At 46.9% G+C, this 17,500-nt stretch overlaps 1 protein-coding gene and 1 long non-coding RNA gene across 3 annotated transcripts in view; both read right to left on the reverse strand.

The window, feature by feature from the left end:
* Positions 1-372: 372 nt before the first annotated feature.
* LOC138224751 (uncharacterized) lies at positions 373-2,865 on the reverse strand. Its single transcript, XR_011183169.1, has 2 exons — positions 2,533-2,865; positions 373-2,008 (listed from the first exon to the last, which is right to left on the reverse strand). It is a non-coding gene; the product is annotated as an uncharacterized lncRNA (long non-coding RNA).
* A 1,591-nt stretch (positions 2,866-4,456) lies between these two features.
* Positions 4,457-17,500, reverse strand: part of cbl (Cbl proto-oncogene, E3 ubiquitin protein ligase) — a 56,275-nt gene continuing 43,231 nt past the window's right edge. For both annotated transcript variants that reach the window (XM_015337370.2, XM_069182397.1), the window contains exons 9-16: positions 17,189-17,401; positions 15,927-16,058; positions 15,068-15,430; positions 14,577-14,671; positions 14,109-14,267; positions 13,480-13,592; positions 12,311-12,511; positions 4,457-11,459 (exon numbers count right to left, since the gene is read on the reverse strand). In XM_015337370.2, the coding sequence (XP_015192856.1) occupies positions 11,185-11,459; positions 12,311-12,511; positions 13,480-13,592; positions 14,109-14,267; positions 14,577-14,671; positions 15,068-15,430; positions 15,927-16,058; positions 17,189-17,401 (1,551 nt within the window). In that variant the 3' untranslated portion in view covers positions 4,457-11,184. The remainder of the gene's footprint in view (positions 11,460-12,310; positions 12,512-13,479; positions 13,593-14,108; positions 14,268-14,576; positions 14,672-15,067; positions 15,431-15,926; positions 16,059-17,188; positions 17,402-17,500) is intronic.

The following is a 17,500-nucleotide window of genomic DNA, read 5'->3' on the forward strand; positions in this document are numbered from 1 at the left end:
GTAAGACCGGAACCGGGAGTCAAGTGAGACAAAACAAACATACTGTGCCTTGTTTCGATTTTTATTTTATTTTAGCTGGATGTATTGAAGTGAACGATGTCACGTGCAGGACTAGAAATGCAAGGCTGGGAGAAGGAGACAGCGTGTTTGTTGCAGCCCCACAGAACAATCTCCAGACCTCAGGTTGGCTCCAGCAGCTCCCGAATTACATTACTAAACGAAATGAACAAGAAAGAAAAGAAGGGAACTCAATTTTCTTTGATTAAGTTAAACTATTTAAATACTGCTGACAGCTCAGATGAATCACTGTAAACATTCTTTAAAGAGCTGACTGCAACCCTAGGACTCGGAGGAATATTGCTCTGGTGTGGATTTCAAAACGACATGATAGCGACCTTCCCGCTTCTACTTTTTTTTTAATTCTTAATCTTCAGGATTTCCTGCATGTGTTTTTTTTTTTTAGAGGACTGCATATAGCACCCAAAAGAAAAAAAAATATAGAGAATTTCAGTTCTTAATTGGTTTTACACTTTCGGGTCATCCGAGTTTTTTTTTAACCTTCACAAATGATTAAAGCAGCGTCTCCCTTCTCAGCCCTCAGCAAAATGCTTTTTGGGAGCTCTTCTAACCTCTGAAAACTGTAAACGACTGTTAAAATCTTCCTCTTCCTCTGATTTTTAATGGTGTTTTTTTTTGCTACTGTGTGTAAATTAAGATGTACTTGTGAACCTGAAGCTTGTAGTTATTTTTTACTGTTGTTTTGAAAGAAAACAATGCCAAATAAACGTGACTTAAAAACAAACACCCACATTTAGTTCCTTGTTTTTTAAAACCTGGAAATGAAAGCTTTATCACTGCTACCGCAGCACAGCTTTGAGGTCTGGACTGGGGCACCTCTGGGCGCCTCGGTTCTCATAAAAAAAGAGGCGCTGGCTGGGTTCATGATCTTCTTCAAGCCATTGCAATGGGCAATCGTCCGGGATGCTGTCCCATCTCCTAGCCTGGGCCTTCCAGGGACGTTTCTGGGATGTGGCGATCTGTACCGTGAAGCGTCCTTAAAACCATCTTCGGAAAAGGCTTCCACAATTCCGCTCCCTCCGGTTTGCGATTAAAACGTGGACCCGAAGACGCAGTGCCCGCGCCTAGTCTTGCTTTGTTGATGAGATCGGTCGTGCACAGAAGCAAGAATTCAGAATAAAAGCCAAAACGGGACACAACGAGAGCCTTTTTCCTGCTTCCAAGCCTGGAGATCTTTCGGAGGAAAGTCAGCGAGGCTGGGTATCTCTCACACCGCTGGAATCGCCAGTTTCCTGTTCCCTATCCTTGCCGTGAGAAACTGGAGGAAAATAACGTCGTCGGAGAGATCAAAGATAATGTCGAAAATCCTTGGCTAAACGAGGAGAAAAAAAAACTAAATTAAACCCTCTTCTATATAGCTATTAAAACCGGTTTCAGAAAAAAATACTCCCCCAAAAATTCCCAGTACTTCCAAAGCCCATTGTTCCCAAAATTCCAAACCCAGACAGGAAGCAGCAGCAAACAAACAAATGTAGCCCCATGGACCTGTGCTGGCTTTGGAAAGGATTTTCCAGGGTTCGAGAGGCTACTCTAGGAACCGAGGACGGGAATGTGGGAACATTTTTTAAAGAGAGCTTTATGTTAATTCCCTGGCACATGTACAGAGCAAAACAGATGTTGCTACTGAACCCCACCACAACTGCAATACGACAAAGAAACAAAGAAGCAAAACAGCTCGGGGGTGGTGTCTCTAGTTCCTCGGAGAGAGATGGACTTTCCCTCCTTGACCGGACTCCTACGCAGACTGGGTTAAGACACGCTGAACATCCCTGAAATGCTAATCGACATAACCTTGAACCTGGAGACTGGAATAATCCGACCAGCAGGAGTTGCATCCTCCCTTATGGCTCTCCGTTGGCATCAGTCACTTTCAAAAGCGGGATCTTTGGCAGAATTTGAGAAGAGCTGTGCACCGTGAGCTTAGCTGGGCCTGTGGAGTAAATTGACCACTGTTCTTGGTATGCAAGTGGAATACATACGTAAATACAGCTGCCGGTTCGAAATTTGTCAAAACAAAAAAAATAGCAGCTGGTGTCAGGACCAGTGCAACCAGTCAACAGCTCTGGAGAGAATTCTCTGCGGTAATACGGAGCACTATCGCAGTGATTTTCCGATTACAAATTTACAAGAACATGCATATAGCAACGGTAAAGACAGGGAGCTTTTAGAGGGGGCCCTGTGCTCAGAGAGCATCACCGAGGTCATTCAACTCCCTGTGCTCATGTGGTTCCGTTTCTTCTTAGTCCAATAAGTAAGTCAGTAAGCCAGTACAGCCTCTCCAACCTCCCCAGAAAAGGACAATATAGCGTGATCCAGGTGGGGCTGCATATTGGTGGTGGTGGAGGGGAGTCCCCATTACCTGTAAAGTGCTTTGAGTGGAGTGTCTAGAAAAGCGCTATATAAGTGTAAGCAATTATTATTAATAATATTATTTTTATAATTAATCTAACCTACCTTGAAACACGGCACGAACCGTGATCAGCTGACGATAGTCCACATTTGAGAGTAACGTGCGAACTCCGCACTGACAGACGTCCCAAGTTGGAGATCAAACCAGCCTCCTGGAGCCCTGAGAGTGTTCACCACCTGTGTTTTCAGACATCCTTAATTGTTTTAATTAGAACACCAGATTCGTCAGTGATTAATTCACGCTTACCTCATTGTGATGGCTATCTGCGTTACACAATCTGCAGGAAAGTAAACGGTGCATGTACAGAATACGGAACACGTCGGTCTTTTTAAGAACCTTCTCCGGGAAGAGCGCGCCACCCAGTGGACATTTGGCGCGTTGCAGCGCATGGACTTGACATCGGAACTGAATGGGTGCTGTTCTCAATATGCAGTCCTGCCCAACTTTCTGTCTCCTTTATGGAATCGCTCACATGCGCAAAAGCAACTTCCAAAGAAAGAAAAATAGCCGAGTACCCAATTAAACAAGCCTGAACAAGATTTAAATCACATAAAACAAGCTTACCATGGATTTAAAAAAAACAAATGGTTTACACTTTTGAGCCCTTAGACAGAAGCAGTTCAAGTAGAAATGTACAGAATCACATACGAAAAGCTAAGAATGTGCCTAATTTTAAGTATAGATTTTTAATCTTAAAAAATAGTTTTAAGATGTTTTGCAATTTGGCTTCTTTAAATGGTTAAAGGATCGAGGAAAAATACTGGGAAGCTTCCCGTTACTGACCCTTTCCACATCGGAAACTGTCATCAGAGCTTCAGGCAGAGAACCTGCATCTTAAGCCGAGAGTTTCCCCGGAGTTCAGAAATCAAGAGAGAAGAGTGTCTCACAATATGGGGTGCTGTGCTGCGCATGCTGACGGGCCTTGAGGAAGCAACTTGTGCAAAAGATTTGGGTTTTTATTTGGACTCCTGTCCTTGGTCCAGAAGGCACAGGTGAAGCATTAAAAAGACCAGCGAAGTGAAAGAAACCATTGTGAAATGTGTGGTCATTAAAAATCCCAGGGCATTTCTTGAAAAGAGTAGGGGTGTTACCCCAGTGTCCTGGCCAAATTTCCCCCTGGCCTCCTAATAATCCCCATCTCTGAACTGGCTTCCTCACTGTTCTCCTCCCCACTGAGAGCTGGTGTGTGGTGAGTGTAGTGGAGCATCATCCAGGTGGGGCTGCACACTGGTGGTGGAGGGGAGTCTCCATTACCTGTAAAGAGCTTTAAGTGGAGTGTCCAGAAAAGCGCTATATAAGTAAGAAATTATTCATGATCTCGATGCTTTTAAGTATTGAAACTTCTTAAAGCTACTGACAATTTGAATGCAAGAGACTACTGCAGGAGAACATTAAAATGAGGAGTTAGGGATACAATGGCAACATAAAAACTGAATGTCAGGAGGCACTTCTTTACACAAAGGGGTGTGGGGGTCTGGAACAAAGTGCCCAGCCATTACACTGAAGATGAAAATCTCTAGGATCTTCAAGGAAGATAAGATCCTGCACAGATATAAGCAATGAAATGAGTAAGATGGGCTGGAAGGAGCTCTTCTCCTCTTTTTGCTCACAGAATAAAAGACTGAGATACAGTGACTTCATGGCAAACCGAGCCCAACTCTGCATCATATCTTTAAAACACGAGCTGCTGAAGGGCTGGAGGATCTGCTTTCTTTTCAGACAGAATAATTAAAACAATTACTGTTTACAAGTTAATTAATTATTCTCTTAATTATACAGATTTAGCAAGTCACGCATCAGTTCAGTTAGGCAGATGAGTTTTCAGAACGCAGATCTGTCTCTTGACAAATAGTGATTACCAAGACCTTACAGCTGATCCACTGATGCTTTATACATTTAATGAAAAGAAAACTATGCCCACTGCCCAATTCTATTTATGAAACAGTAAACAAACCAGAAATATATAAATTTATTCAAAAATGTTTTAATGACAGGTGCATAAATTCCAGAAAAATAAAAAATACACAATGTAACTCTAAAATAGGGGTATAGCCTCAAAATAATTAATAAATAACATTAGTATTTCTAAACATTAATGCAATGGAAAAACAAATTTGCAACCGATGAGAAAAACAATACAAAAAAATAAAATTGTGCTACCCTTTATGAAAAAGAACTATCTAAATGGGATATTTCTTATATTTACTTTATTCCTTTGTTTTATTTCATTTTTGTACTGGCTGCAGAAGGATTAAAAATTGTTAATAAAAGATGTATTCCACATTCTTAAATTTTATATTAACGCCACTTAAAATATATCATCCAAACAGAACATTAACACTGATATATTATAGGAATTGATATTAGTTTATTTCTTTTAAGCATAATAATTATAATAAAATAAAATAATGCAAAACAATTTTCTAAATTCAAGAATTACTCACATCCTCTGTTAAGTCATAGTCACCCCTATAATCAGTGTATCTCATGTTGGGGGGAATCTTTTCTAACCCTGTTTGGGAAACCCCCTTTTCGGCATGAAGTCCACTGCTGACTTCAATAACACTCACGACACGGGGTGGCTAGCCACAGCCTGACAATTGAAACGCACTAAAACTCTAATAGCTGCTTGGCTCTGTTTCCAATAGACATACGCAGTCAAAAGAAGTCAAGTGGCACTCCAACGTAACAGCAAACGCAAATCACCATGCTGACAATCGTGGGGAAAAACAAACAAACAAACAAACAAACATTTTCTAAGGCAAGGAGAAAGCATTGCCCACTCAAAGCATTTTGTTCCATTCTGGGCATGCCTGCATCGGCTGTGCGGTGTTCTGCTACACGGGTCTGAACAGGCAGGCTGATGCCTGCACACCTGGACTTTATTCTAGCATCAGTCTTGTGTCTGTGTGGGAGGGGGATGCCTTGAATGAGATAATCAACACAGCAAAGGCCGAATACAAACACAACACACTTAAGAGCAACAGCAGCCCTCTCTCTGTAAATATAATGTATATATATGTATGTACACCAGAATACATTGTTTCATACAGGAGATACATTTCAAGCCTTCTCTTGCAATATTATATATAAGTGAAGATGCAACATCTCTGGATGTTCGAGCACCCTGTAAAAAACACATTCAATACCGGTCATTCTGATGGAGGTGTCCGAAACAACTGGAATCAAAATATGCCCTGTTATACATGGTGAAATATTACTTGGACACTGGCGTCAATATTCTGAAACTTTTCGATTAAAAAATATCGGGCTAGGCAGAGAGGAGCACAGCTCTTTTCACGCAGACGGGTCACACCACGACGGGGTTTGGAAAGAAAAGGCATTTTCTCAGCGTTTCCCTTCAAGGTTATGAGAAACGACATGAATTAGGAGGTTAAAGTAGCATTTCCGTGTCTTGCGCCTTAACGTCTGTACCTTAGTGAAGCAAAGCTCTTATTACAATACTTTTGACAGCACTTTGGTGTCACAGAATAACACCAACACAATAAATAAGGAGCTATCAGTACCTTTTAACGTTGTTTACAACACTAAATCGCGATGCTTACTTCTAACGTGAAGTCTGAAGTGACAAAAGGCAAAAGGAGAAAAAAAAAGATACACCTGGCAATAAATTACACGATAAATTAAAAGAAATCTTCAGGCAACACGGGAAAGAGCTCCCTCTGGTGGCCAAAGTCAAACAGCAGTCATTCCGCACCGCCGCTCTCTCATGTCCTTTCACCGAATTACAGAGCGGAGAGAAGGTCCGATAACAAGCATAAATCACTCCGATCACAAGAACAAGAGTAGTGAAACACTTCTGAAACGTAACATTTTGCAAAAGAGCTGCTACAGCACTGCCATACCTCAGTTGCAGTCACAGACACGCTGGTGGTTTTCCGCTCAGCGCCGGACAGATAGAAAAAAAGGAAGCCTTTCCCGGGGTGAAGCGATCCGGTTCGGGCCCAGATCACTTCTTTTCGAAAGAAATCGAGCAGGTCTTTTTACAACGCAATGCACTCGTGTGGTGGTCTCTGTCCCGACAAAAGAAGAACTGTACAGAGCCGCCTGCCTGACCCAACGCCATGCATACGTTTTAAGAAAGACAGACACGGACGGCGACAAAAGCTCGGACACTCCACGGGAGACCAGATCCAAAGAGTGTAATCGGCGACGTCCACACGTGAACGGCCCACCCACAACGAAACAAGAGGTCGCCCACTGCCTTACAGAATCACATTAAACCTCAGATAGTCAACTTCATTCTCCTGGTCCATGTAAAGCCCTCTTAATGAGACCCAACCTTCCTCCTCTTCTCTGATCAAGCAAATGCATGTTGTTGTCAGCGCCGAGCTCAACATGCGGATATCGACCACGTTGAAAGAGATCTATCCAGCTCGTTTCCCACGGAGGAAGAAAACACACTCTACCGTTTCTGCCTCACTCGTTGTGATTTAACCTTTGGTCCTTTTTCTTAAAAAAAAAAGGGTTGTTAGAATTTACAGTGTCTGTAAAATGATTCATGTCGGACCATCCTAATCAAAGGCCGCTGTTGTCTCGTCCACTCTTTCAAACTACAAGGATGAAACCCCCCACTTGGGGAAACTTGTGGCGTGTGCAGGTTTAAGAGACTTTGTTCTGGAGATTTTTTTTTAAATCTTCCTTCAGCAAAAGTATGGCACCTCTCACAGTATCACCGATACAAGCAAACAAAACTTCGGAAAGAACTTCAAGGAACGACAAAAGTTACCTTTGTGCTCCACACATCGGTACTTTCATCCGTTTGGTTTTAAAGTGACAGTATCTTAGCACGATCGGCAAGTTAAACTAAAACCAAAATCTATATTTGCAAAAACAACAACAACAACAACAACAACAACAACAAAGCACTTCTAGCATGTGCAATGTTAGCACAGGAAGATCAAGGTAGCGACAGATGACCAGTCCGAGACCGCTGATAATTCCTATACTTCACATTGCTGAGCCGAAACTCCGAGGTTAATTAATTAATCCTATTTGTAATGAAAGACAACAGACAAAATCCACAGGCCTTCAAGTAAAAACAAACAAACAACAAACCACTCAAGCGCTACACTCGGACGTCTGTAAAAGAAGAAAACAGGACAGAAATTTCCTTGAAGAATAGTCTATTAAAAAGAAGAGGTCTATTTTCGCTGCAGCCCAGCGCCGGCGACGGTTCGACAGCAACTTTGATCAGTGACTGCAGATCCCCTTTGCCATCAAACGGGTCAATGACCTAAATACGCATGACGTGTCTTGAAATGTCTTGTCGAGTGGTATATTAACGGTCATAAAAATGTACAGTGCTTTTTCTTGCGATGAACACCCATCAGCTGCCAGCGAAACGTCTTTTCACACCCCGCGTACACACGTCGTGAAAATGCACACTTTGCGGTCAAAAACGAGCAAAAGAGAGTTTACTCCTTCTCTACTCCAATAATATCAGAATCCATGTTGTTTGCGTTTCGCTGTCCGATTCCGCAACTGTTAGCGTTACGAATTGCACGCCCTTTCTTGTTACTTGGAGAGTGCACCGCTTTTGACTTCTCTCAGTTGTAAGAAAAATATTTTCAAAGGTCTGAAAACAAAGACTGGGGGAGACAACAGCAGAACACCAGGGAGAAGACGTCAACACTTTTTTTTTCAACCGACTAGAATTAATGGGAGCCGAGATGCGCTGAAGTCTCAGCGAGAGCCGTAAACCACAACTTAAAATATTCTGCAGAGGTGCAAAGCTGTTTAAAACAATACTGTTACTGCTTTCTTCCCCCAAGCGTCCTAATTTTATTCTGACGATGAAAAAACGGTATCCTGAGACATGCGTCAAGCTCAAAAACACTAAAACAGGGTTAACATCTGAAACCCAGACCCGCGCATCAAAACTCAATCATGCAAGGCGGAATCGGTGCTCCGATCCCTTAAACACAATTCGTTTCCTTTAGAGATCAACAGTTTCAGTCATCGTATTGCAATCGCAAAATTGAGTCTCTAGAGCAAAGAGAGCCAAACACTGAGGTAGCGCCAACATGGTCTTTTTCTCCTAGCAAGAACGGACTGATAGGACTCGTCTTTCTTCATAGAATTCATGGCGGGTTTAAATGACGGGAAAGCATTTCAAATTTTGTTCACTGCAAGACGAAAGGTTTATTTTTTAGCTCTCTTCCTCACACTCGATAAAACCATAATCCCCCCCCGCCCCCCCAATCTGCATTTTCAAGTAATGCTACTTAAAACAAAAGTGCCGGCCATGATACTGTCACTTTAGAAAGAAAAAACGGTAACCATATAATATTCACACGTTTGCATTTAAGGCTTAATTGTTGAGCACTAACGTGGTAGCAGCAGCAGTAAAAGCACTTCTGAATAAAAATAAAAAAAAACATGACAATGTCTGTAACTACAGAACATCCTTGAGCGAACCACAGCACACCAGTCACTGCTGAACTCTTCTGAGGCTTCATTGTACAAACAGGCCTGGGAGAGATGGGTCCCTCATTAAACACCAGCAATTCATTAGAAATTCATTTCTTCCTCAGGCCAGAGGAAAGCAAAACAGCCCAACCCCCACCTCCATTTACTAGACTAGCAAGAGTTAAAAAGCTTTTATGGTTTTAAACAATACCCTTGGGTTTTTTTTAAAAAAAAGACCTTATCATACTGCGTTTATAGTACACATTCATTGGGCCAGGAAGAAAATGTGAATGAAGAAAGGAGTTCCATTATAACAGTGTGGAGGAGGAGTCTCCTGAGGTTCAAATACAGATCAGCCAAGAATCCACATCTCCCCATTCAGGAACAAGACACACAGGAAAATCCTTCCAATATCTTCAACGTCACCAGCAATCCTCTGCTGCATGTCCACTTTTGAGAATCAGAAAAAAAAGTTTTCCACCCACCACATACCGATTCCGTATACTACTGCCTGGAACAGGGAATTTGAGTCTTAGAAATCTTCATTTTGATCAAGGAGCTTCTGTTGGCAAACACAAATGGGGAATTTCTGTTGGTATTCAACCGGGCATTTTCTTCGAGGGTGACATTTGGGAAACAGTTTCGAGAAATCTGAAACGCATACATCAGGGGAGGGACAATGCGGAGTACACAATTCTCAGGGGGGTACCATCTCCCCCTTAAACTCAGCCCGCGGCTTCTGAAGACTGGAGCCCTCGCCTTTTTAGAGCCGATTCAGAACTCGGAGCAGTGCGTTGAGAAACCGGGCACGTCAACGTTTTTGGGAGATACTGGGAGAAGGGAGAGCGCTCAGGGCTGGCTAACTAGGGCATCGGAAAAGCAGGAGTAAAGGCCTCTGGTGGTGGAGACATCTAGCGTTCATGCGTTTGGCCCACGAGTGGGTCCTTCCGGGCGCGAGGAGGCAGGTTGGCGGTGAGTGGTCAGGAAGCTGAATGAACCGGCAGTCCAAATTCCCAAAAACGCCCTCATTTCATCAGTCACATGGGGCGATAGCCAAAGCTCTGCACACCCCTGGGGCCGGTGTCTTTCCTTTACTGTAAGGGCGAAACCGATTCTGGCGACTGACCTTTTCAGGGTGAGCGAAAAATAATAATACACATAATACAACACATGAAGAAAGAGGGAGGCTGAGGGGCACAGGATCCATTTCAAATTGCTGATCGGATTCAGGCTTCAATCGTTCTGACTGTTCACGCAGCCCAGGTGAATTGGGGATGCCTAGGAAAGACAGGGCCGGGCTGTTTTACAGACAAGCACTTCCATCTTTAACCTCAGCCGGCGGTCCCATTTCCTCCAGTCGCCGGCCGCTTTTGAAAGCTTCTACGCCCATGCTACTTAAAAACAAAACGCACCATCGCAAAGAACGCCGACACAAACGCAATGAAAGGCCATTTCGACAGCGAGAAAGACTCGCCCTCCGGACGAGGCCCTGCACAGAAAGCTGGGAGCATTTTCCAACTCTCCTCCTACGCACCCCTGCGTCAAACCCTGCCTGCAGATATCCAGCCTGGAAAACAGAGCCCAGGGTAGGAGGAAAGGCATTACAGGAACATGTCGGGTTGCTGCTGAACACTGCTATTGAGAACTGCGCCCCATCGCCCCCCCCTCCACCTTCAAATCAAGAAGCGGGATCGGTGCATTCACAGAAGCAAGCTGGAATGCAGAACAGTCCTGTTGGCGAAAACGTCCCAGATGGAAAAAAAAAACAGGAAGTCGAGGTCGGCATGACATCCTGTGGACTGTCTTTTGTCCCCGATCTCCACTGGTAACTGGAAAACACTGTGGCTTTATTTGAGTTTTTTCAGCGTTCCTATTTTTCTGAGCCACTGCTGCGGGTACACAACACCGCCAGAGCAACGTGGCTTTCCTTTGGGATGCTTTTCCAACTCCTTTCCGGGCCCTGGTGAGGAGGCATTGGGTCAGAGGGGTGAAGCGGCCCGTTTGTCTGTCCTGCTGTTGGTTGGTTGTGCTCCGAGCGACGCACGTGACAAGCCGTCCCGTGAGCTCTCTGGGCCAGGGTCCCCCGCCCGCGGTTCAGAAAATGAGGCGGAGAGATTGCACGTGAAGGCACGCCCCTCTTTTATGCCGGCCAATCAGCACCAAGGGGCGGGGTCAGGTTGCCGGGCAGGGCCGCCAGGGGGCGTGGTTTGCAGGAAGTGGGGCGGGGAAGGAGTGTGGGAGGGGGGGCGGGCACACATCCGACGCTATGTGAGGATGTGCGCCGTGGAAGGAATGGAGACAAACTCTCTCAGGATATTCTTGGCCATTTCGATATTGTTCTGTGCAATCAGCAGGGCTTTCTGAATGTCCTGATAGGAGTAGCCTTGGCTCATGAGATGTTCGATCTCGCTGTTGATCTGGGGGTTCGGACCTCCTCCCCCCGCCCCTGGGGGCACGGGGCTGGGCCTCCTCTCGGAGTTGATGCGCCGGGGCAGCGGCTTGGGGGGCCTCTCTGGGGCCTGACTCAGGTCGCCGAAAGCTGTCAAGAAGAAACAAGAGATCTCTGGATGAAATGGACACGGTTTACGTTTGACAAAAACAAAAAGCTATTGCACCGACAACACCACACACAGAAAGTCAGCTTCTGATCGGAAACGTGCTTCAAACCCGCTGGAATATGATAAAAGGCTTCAAGAAATGAATTATTTTTGCATAAAAGTACATCTATGAACTGGCGTCATCACTCTGCTCTCCTCCCCACTGATAGCTGGTGTGTGGTGAGAGTACTGGTGCACTATGGCTGCCGTTGCATCATCCAGGTGGGGCTGCACACTGGTGGTGGAGGAGGAGAGTCCCTACTACCTGTAAAGCACTTTGAGTGGAGTGTCCAGAAAAGCGCTATATAAGTGTAAGGAATTATTATTATTATGATTATTATTGAAAGTGCTGCAGCACATTTCAGGGCTCATCCACTGTTACACATACAGTACCAGAGCCATCCAGTAATGCACATACTGTACAGCAGTATTATGAGGCACTAAGAAGCAGACTTGTGAATCTAGTCCATTTCTACTCAATTGTATTGTATGTCTTGTAGTTGCTGTTTATAAAGCCTCTCAACGTTGGTAAAATGTAGATAAAAGTACATTACATGACAAAATATGGTTGCGCATGGTTTTTATACCACATAAAAAATCACAGGCTAAAAGACAAACTCGGCAGCCTGACAAACCATGTCCAGAAAGCATCTCCTGTCACACTAAGTTGACAAAGTTTCTCAAAAAGGCGAAAAGAAAAACAGTTACGAAGTTATAAAGCTTCAAAGGGAGTTCACGCGAACGCAGGAGACCGTGCGAAACCTGGCGACCGGCGCAGAGGGGCGGGGCTTACAGGCGCTGGGCGCCGCCCCCTCGCCGTCCACGGAGAGCCGGCTGAAGGCGGACGAGGAGCTGGAGATGTCCGAGAGGGTGCGGCGGGCGGGCGCGATGGGCAGCGGGGGCTTGGGGAAGTCGTACCCGGCGTCGTCGTCCTCGTCGCTCCCCGGCGCCCCGGGGCCGTTGCAGCTGCCGGCGGGCGGGAGCTCGGAGTAATCTGGGGGCAGGGCCACACGACAGCACCGTCACAGCTCAATCCCCCGCCCCCAACCTGCCCGCCGGCCAAAATATTAGGAACCGCCCCACCAAATAACATGCTGGGCAGCAGCAGCGGCTCGAGCAGGAAGGCAGCCTCTATTCCACAAGGTCAGGGGATATTTGCACCACAAATCCCATCTGATTCTTAATCCTGGTGTGTGTGTGTGTGTGGGACTAGAACTGCATTTTCCATCTTTCAACAGAGTGGAGATCTGGAGGATTTTTTTAGCCAGGGAAGGAAGGCAAGGAGTTCAACTCATATTCCTAATATTTTGGCCAGAGAATATTAAGAGAGAAGTGAAATACCCTGTTGCTTCACCAACGGAATAATTAGAAACCCAGGACATTAGAGAAGCTTACATTCTGACAGCCCAATATCAATGACTTCATGTGGTCCTGCTTCTTATCTGTGCTTTCTGCTTACAAATAACACTGTTTAAAATCCGGCTGCCGCTGGATTTCAGATGCTGTCAGAACACTGCTCTCGGGGGGGGGGGGGGGGGTCTTTCTCTATAAAGCCCCGAGCTTTCCCAGCTCCTCACCGAGGTCTGACGCCTACACTTCAGCTGCAAAAGTTTCTGCCTAATCTATTCCACATCTTCCTACGAAGCTGCAAAGAGGAGAAATGTTTCACCGTGTGTACAGTATGTGATTCTGGAACACTTAACACCGAGCGCTAATATTCCTCCTGCTCTCTAAGCCAAGGGAAAGCACAGTTGTGCGTGCATTTTCGGGGACACCTTGCAGAGGCTGTGGCTGTTAAGACTGGCTCAAAAACAGGCCCAGTATCACCAAGTGCACGTTCAATAAACTTGTAAAGTTTCTAAGTCGGATACAGAGTTAAAAAGATACATCTCTCGGTTTTGAAACGGGGCGACGCCGAATTGTACGCTGGGGTACAAACTCCAAGGCTGAAGATTGTCCTACCTGAGTCCCTCGCTAGAGCCGGCTGGCTGATGGCCGACAGCGCCTGGGACTGGATGTTGTACATGGCTTCGTACATCTGAGGGACTTCGCCTTCCAGGTCGGTCACCATCACCCTGCCAAGACAACACGCAGACGGGGCACTGCGTCAAGTGGGTCACCCCCACACAGCGCAGGTGGACCACTCTTGTCAGGACTTGCCATTGACGCAGCCTTAACGACGAGCCAAAAGGCTCACACAGACTTTCATTCTCAAAACGCTATCAGACAGGAGAGAATTTCAACCATTTAAACTGAATTACTGATCAAAAGAGATGACAAAAAAAAATAGTCCAAATTAACATGCGGAAACTGTTCTAAATACTGCAGGCATTGGATGATTTAAAAAAAGTGCAAAACAGGCTGTGTTTGCTGTAAAGATGGTGTGAGAAATCCTACATAACAGACTGACAGATGAAGAGCTAGGCTGATTTAATTCACTGCGCTTTGTTTAAGAGCGGTTCATTTCAATGGCTCATGGACAGCTGCTTAACAGTCCACTGAGACATTTTAATTAAAACTAATCAATACTGAGATGAGAAGGGGGGTACACAGATTTGAGTCAGTGAAGCTTCTTTTCGAAAAGCGCTTACCGTGAGCTGAAGGAGTTTGTCTGCGGGGGTCTGGGGATGGTTTCAGGGGCGCCCGGGTTGAGGGGTGGCAGGAGAGGCCGGGATGAGGGGGTCATGTACTCGGGCTCTTCCTCACTTTCGGGGGGCTCCTCTTGCGTCACGGCCTTTGGACCAAGAGGCCTGCAGACAGACAGAAGAGCACAGCGCTGACCGCCTGCGCGTACAGCCCTCGGATCCTGGCTGGGCGCCGGCCGGGACAGAGACAACAGTCATAGCTTGGGGACGGAGTGAACCAAAGGGTCAGGTTTTCCTTGAAACGCAATTCGGTAGAACGGCCTATATCATGTTATAATTATAATTATAAGGATTGTTAATGCCGGAAAGCTGGAGCTTTCAATCCAAGCCCGTACTACACAACAGTGGGTATAGGGAGATCACACAGAAGGGTCACACACTCAGAAACTTGGCAAGGTGGCGCGACGCTCATACCTGGCAGCCAGGGCATAGATGGCACCAGTGGAGGCCGAAGACTTCACCTTGGGATTATCGTACTCCTGACTTCCGGAGGCACTGGCGCCAAAATTCTGGAAAAACCACAGGCTTTATTATTCCGTAATTTATTATTTTTTTCTTTACCAAGGATTGCAAGTTCCTCGAGCAGCTTTCCCGCCTTACTGCCTGCCAACACACCCCCTCCACCCAAAACATGGAAGCGAAACGGCTTTCTCTCTTCAGATTTCATTCCACCGTGGGAAAGCAAGAACCTAAACCCGCTCACGGCTGCATGGATGAAAACGCGCATTATTTATGAAACGTCATCGGCCTTTTCCATACGGATGGCAGGACGCAGGATCCGTTTTCCTGCAGGCCTCCGGATGTTTGGACTCTTGTCAATACAGCGTCATGCACCTTTTACCTGGAAACGCAGACTGGAGGCAGGTCGGGAATTCTGGGAAACCTGTGCTAACATGTGCGCTCACCAGCTGGTGGTCCAGGCTCATGGTGCTGTTGTGCCTCTGCGCCTCGGGCCGCCCATCCAGGGTGGAGGGGAGCGCCAGGGGGAGGGAGTGTCGGTTGGACAGCTCTCTGCCCACCCAGGGGTCCCCCGCAGCCTGCGTAGGGGCCTTGGGGACGGGGCGGGACTGCCAGTCGGCCTGCCCTCGGTTTGGGGGCGCCGGGGGCAGCTTGTCGCGGGGAGGCTCCCCGGGGGTGCTGGGAAGGGGCCGCCTCTGCAGGCGCCCCTCCGGCCCGGCGGAGTGGGGGCGATCGGGTGGAGGAGGTGGGGGCAGGTCCCGCAGGGAGGGCGGCAGCGGCAGGGGCTTGTCCTTGTGGTGAGAGGAGGCCTGGGCCGGGACAGAGAGAGGGAGAGAAAGGCGAGGACGTGAGTCGGCGAAAACACGCACCGCCGGCCGCCTTCCCAGCCAGCGGGCAGAGAGGACACACAGAGCAGCGTGCAATTTGGGCAACCCTTTTGACAGCTGGATTATCGTCACCTATCAACAAGCGCAATGCAAACAGATAATTTAATCTGTAAAACTAAAACACAATGCGTGTTAATAGATCGAAAAGCAGAAAAATCACCGCTGGGGTGATCTTCGACTGACCTGCGGGCTTCATGTCTCAGAGAACTAGAAAACGCCAGACAGTATTAACATTTTTGAGGTATTTTAAGTTGATCTTATTTGGTGTAGGTCTCTGTTGCGCAGTACGTGTCTGTAATGTACAGTTGCGAAGAGCCCTCGATGGTGCCTCTGCCATGAAAAGGCGTCTTGCTGGCTGCGCGAGGCGCGAGGCGCGAGGCGCGAGGCGCGAGGCGCGAGGCGCGAGGCCGGGGCTTGCCTTGGAAGTAGCTCCTGGGCTGGAGGCCCCGGGGGAGTTGGCCGGCCGGTGCTGGAGCAGGTCCAAGCGAGGGGGGACAGGAGGCAGGGAAGCCTGGGGGCCCATGGACATGGGCGAAGGGGGCCGCTCCACCTGCAACACACCACACGAGTTAAGGAGGCCCACGTGGTCCCCGGGGTGTCAGAGAAGATGCCTTCCTGTTAAAACCTGTGAAGGTCCCCGGGGTGCCAGAGAAGATGCCTGCCCTTTAAAACCTTTCAAGGTCCCCGGGGTGCCCAAGAAGATGCCTGCCCTTTAAAACCTGTCAAGGTCCCCAGGGTACACTATAAGATGTCTGCCTTTCAAAACCAGTGAAATGCTTCAAGATGTGAAAGATTAAGATGCAATATTGTCTACAGTGAATGAGTTGAAGTCAATGGAAGGTGAAACGGCAAAAAAGTCAAGTACTGTATGTATAATTGTGATAGTTACATATTTTAAAAAATTACAAGTAGTTCTCCACTTTTAATTTGCATGTTTCTGATTTAACACACCTCAGTAATACAGACCATTTCTCAATTTAGGACAAAACTGGCAACAGGTAAGTTGACAGAGTGCTCAAGACAATGTACGCTGCTCGTGCTGTGTTGTGCACAGAGATAAAAACAACACTTAGGTCTTTGTTTGACTGTTCTTTCAGCATCTCAGCCCTACTTAATAAATATATTGAGTCTCTGTCTCATCAATACCCTATGTTCATACCACATTAAATCTCACAATCAATAAAACCCTAAAACAAAATCAGCTAATGTGAGAAAAAAATACATTAAATACAAAGTAATGGAGTCATTTTATAAAACAACAAAAACCATTCAACTGTTTTATTTATCATTTTATCCATTTCTTCAATAAAATAAATAAAACAGTCTACAATCGATGAATCTAAACTAAAACCCTAAATAAGGAAATTGGAAACGGGACCCTTGAAGTTGCGTGTTTTTGACATGAAAGACTGAAAGAAGAAACAACTTTAAAAAAACACACAAGCAGATCAAGTAAGTCGCCAGCCAGCACTGCAGACAGAGACCGAGGGCTCAGCTGGAAGGAGCCCAGCAGACTGGTTTCCTCCAGGACCAGGGCTGGAACTACTGGCTCAGGAAACTGTCAACAAGGAAGTTTTAGAAACCGAAATCGCCCCTGATCCACCTGCTCAAGAGGCCCCATAAATGCCAAGAGCTGCCCACCCCTGATGCCCCAGCAGGGGGGAGGGGGGAGGGTCTCACCTTGGTTAGGTTGCTCATCATCAGAGGGTCCTCCAGCCTGTCGTCATCGTCGTCATCGTAGCTGGGGGAGGGGGCGCCCTCGGCCCCGAACATCCCCCGGCCGCCCCCGTAGGAGCCCCCGCTGTTGTCCTTGGGGTCAAAGGGGTCGACCACGATGGGCTCCGTGCCCTTGATCTCGCAGCGGCAGAACGGGCAGCCCTGGCCCTCGGACTCCTGCGGCGCAGGGACAGAGATTGGGGAGAGAGGTCAGGCGCCCAGCCCCTCTCCTGCTCACCACTAGGCGCCGCCGCCGAGCCCACCTCCCAGCAGGCC

This window comes from Lepisosteus oculatus, chromosome 23, assembly GCF_040954835.1.
Source record: "Lepisosteus oculatus isolate fLepOcu1 chromosome 23, fLepOcu1.hap2, whole genome shotgun sequence".
NCBI classification, from domain to species: Eukaryota; Metazoa; Chordata; class Actinopteri; order Semionotiformes; family Lepisosteidae; genus Lepisosteus; species Lepisosteus oculatus.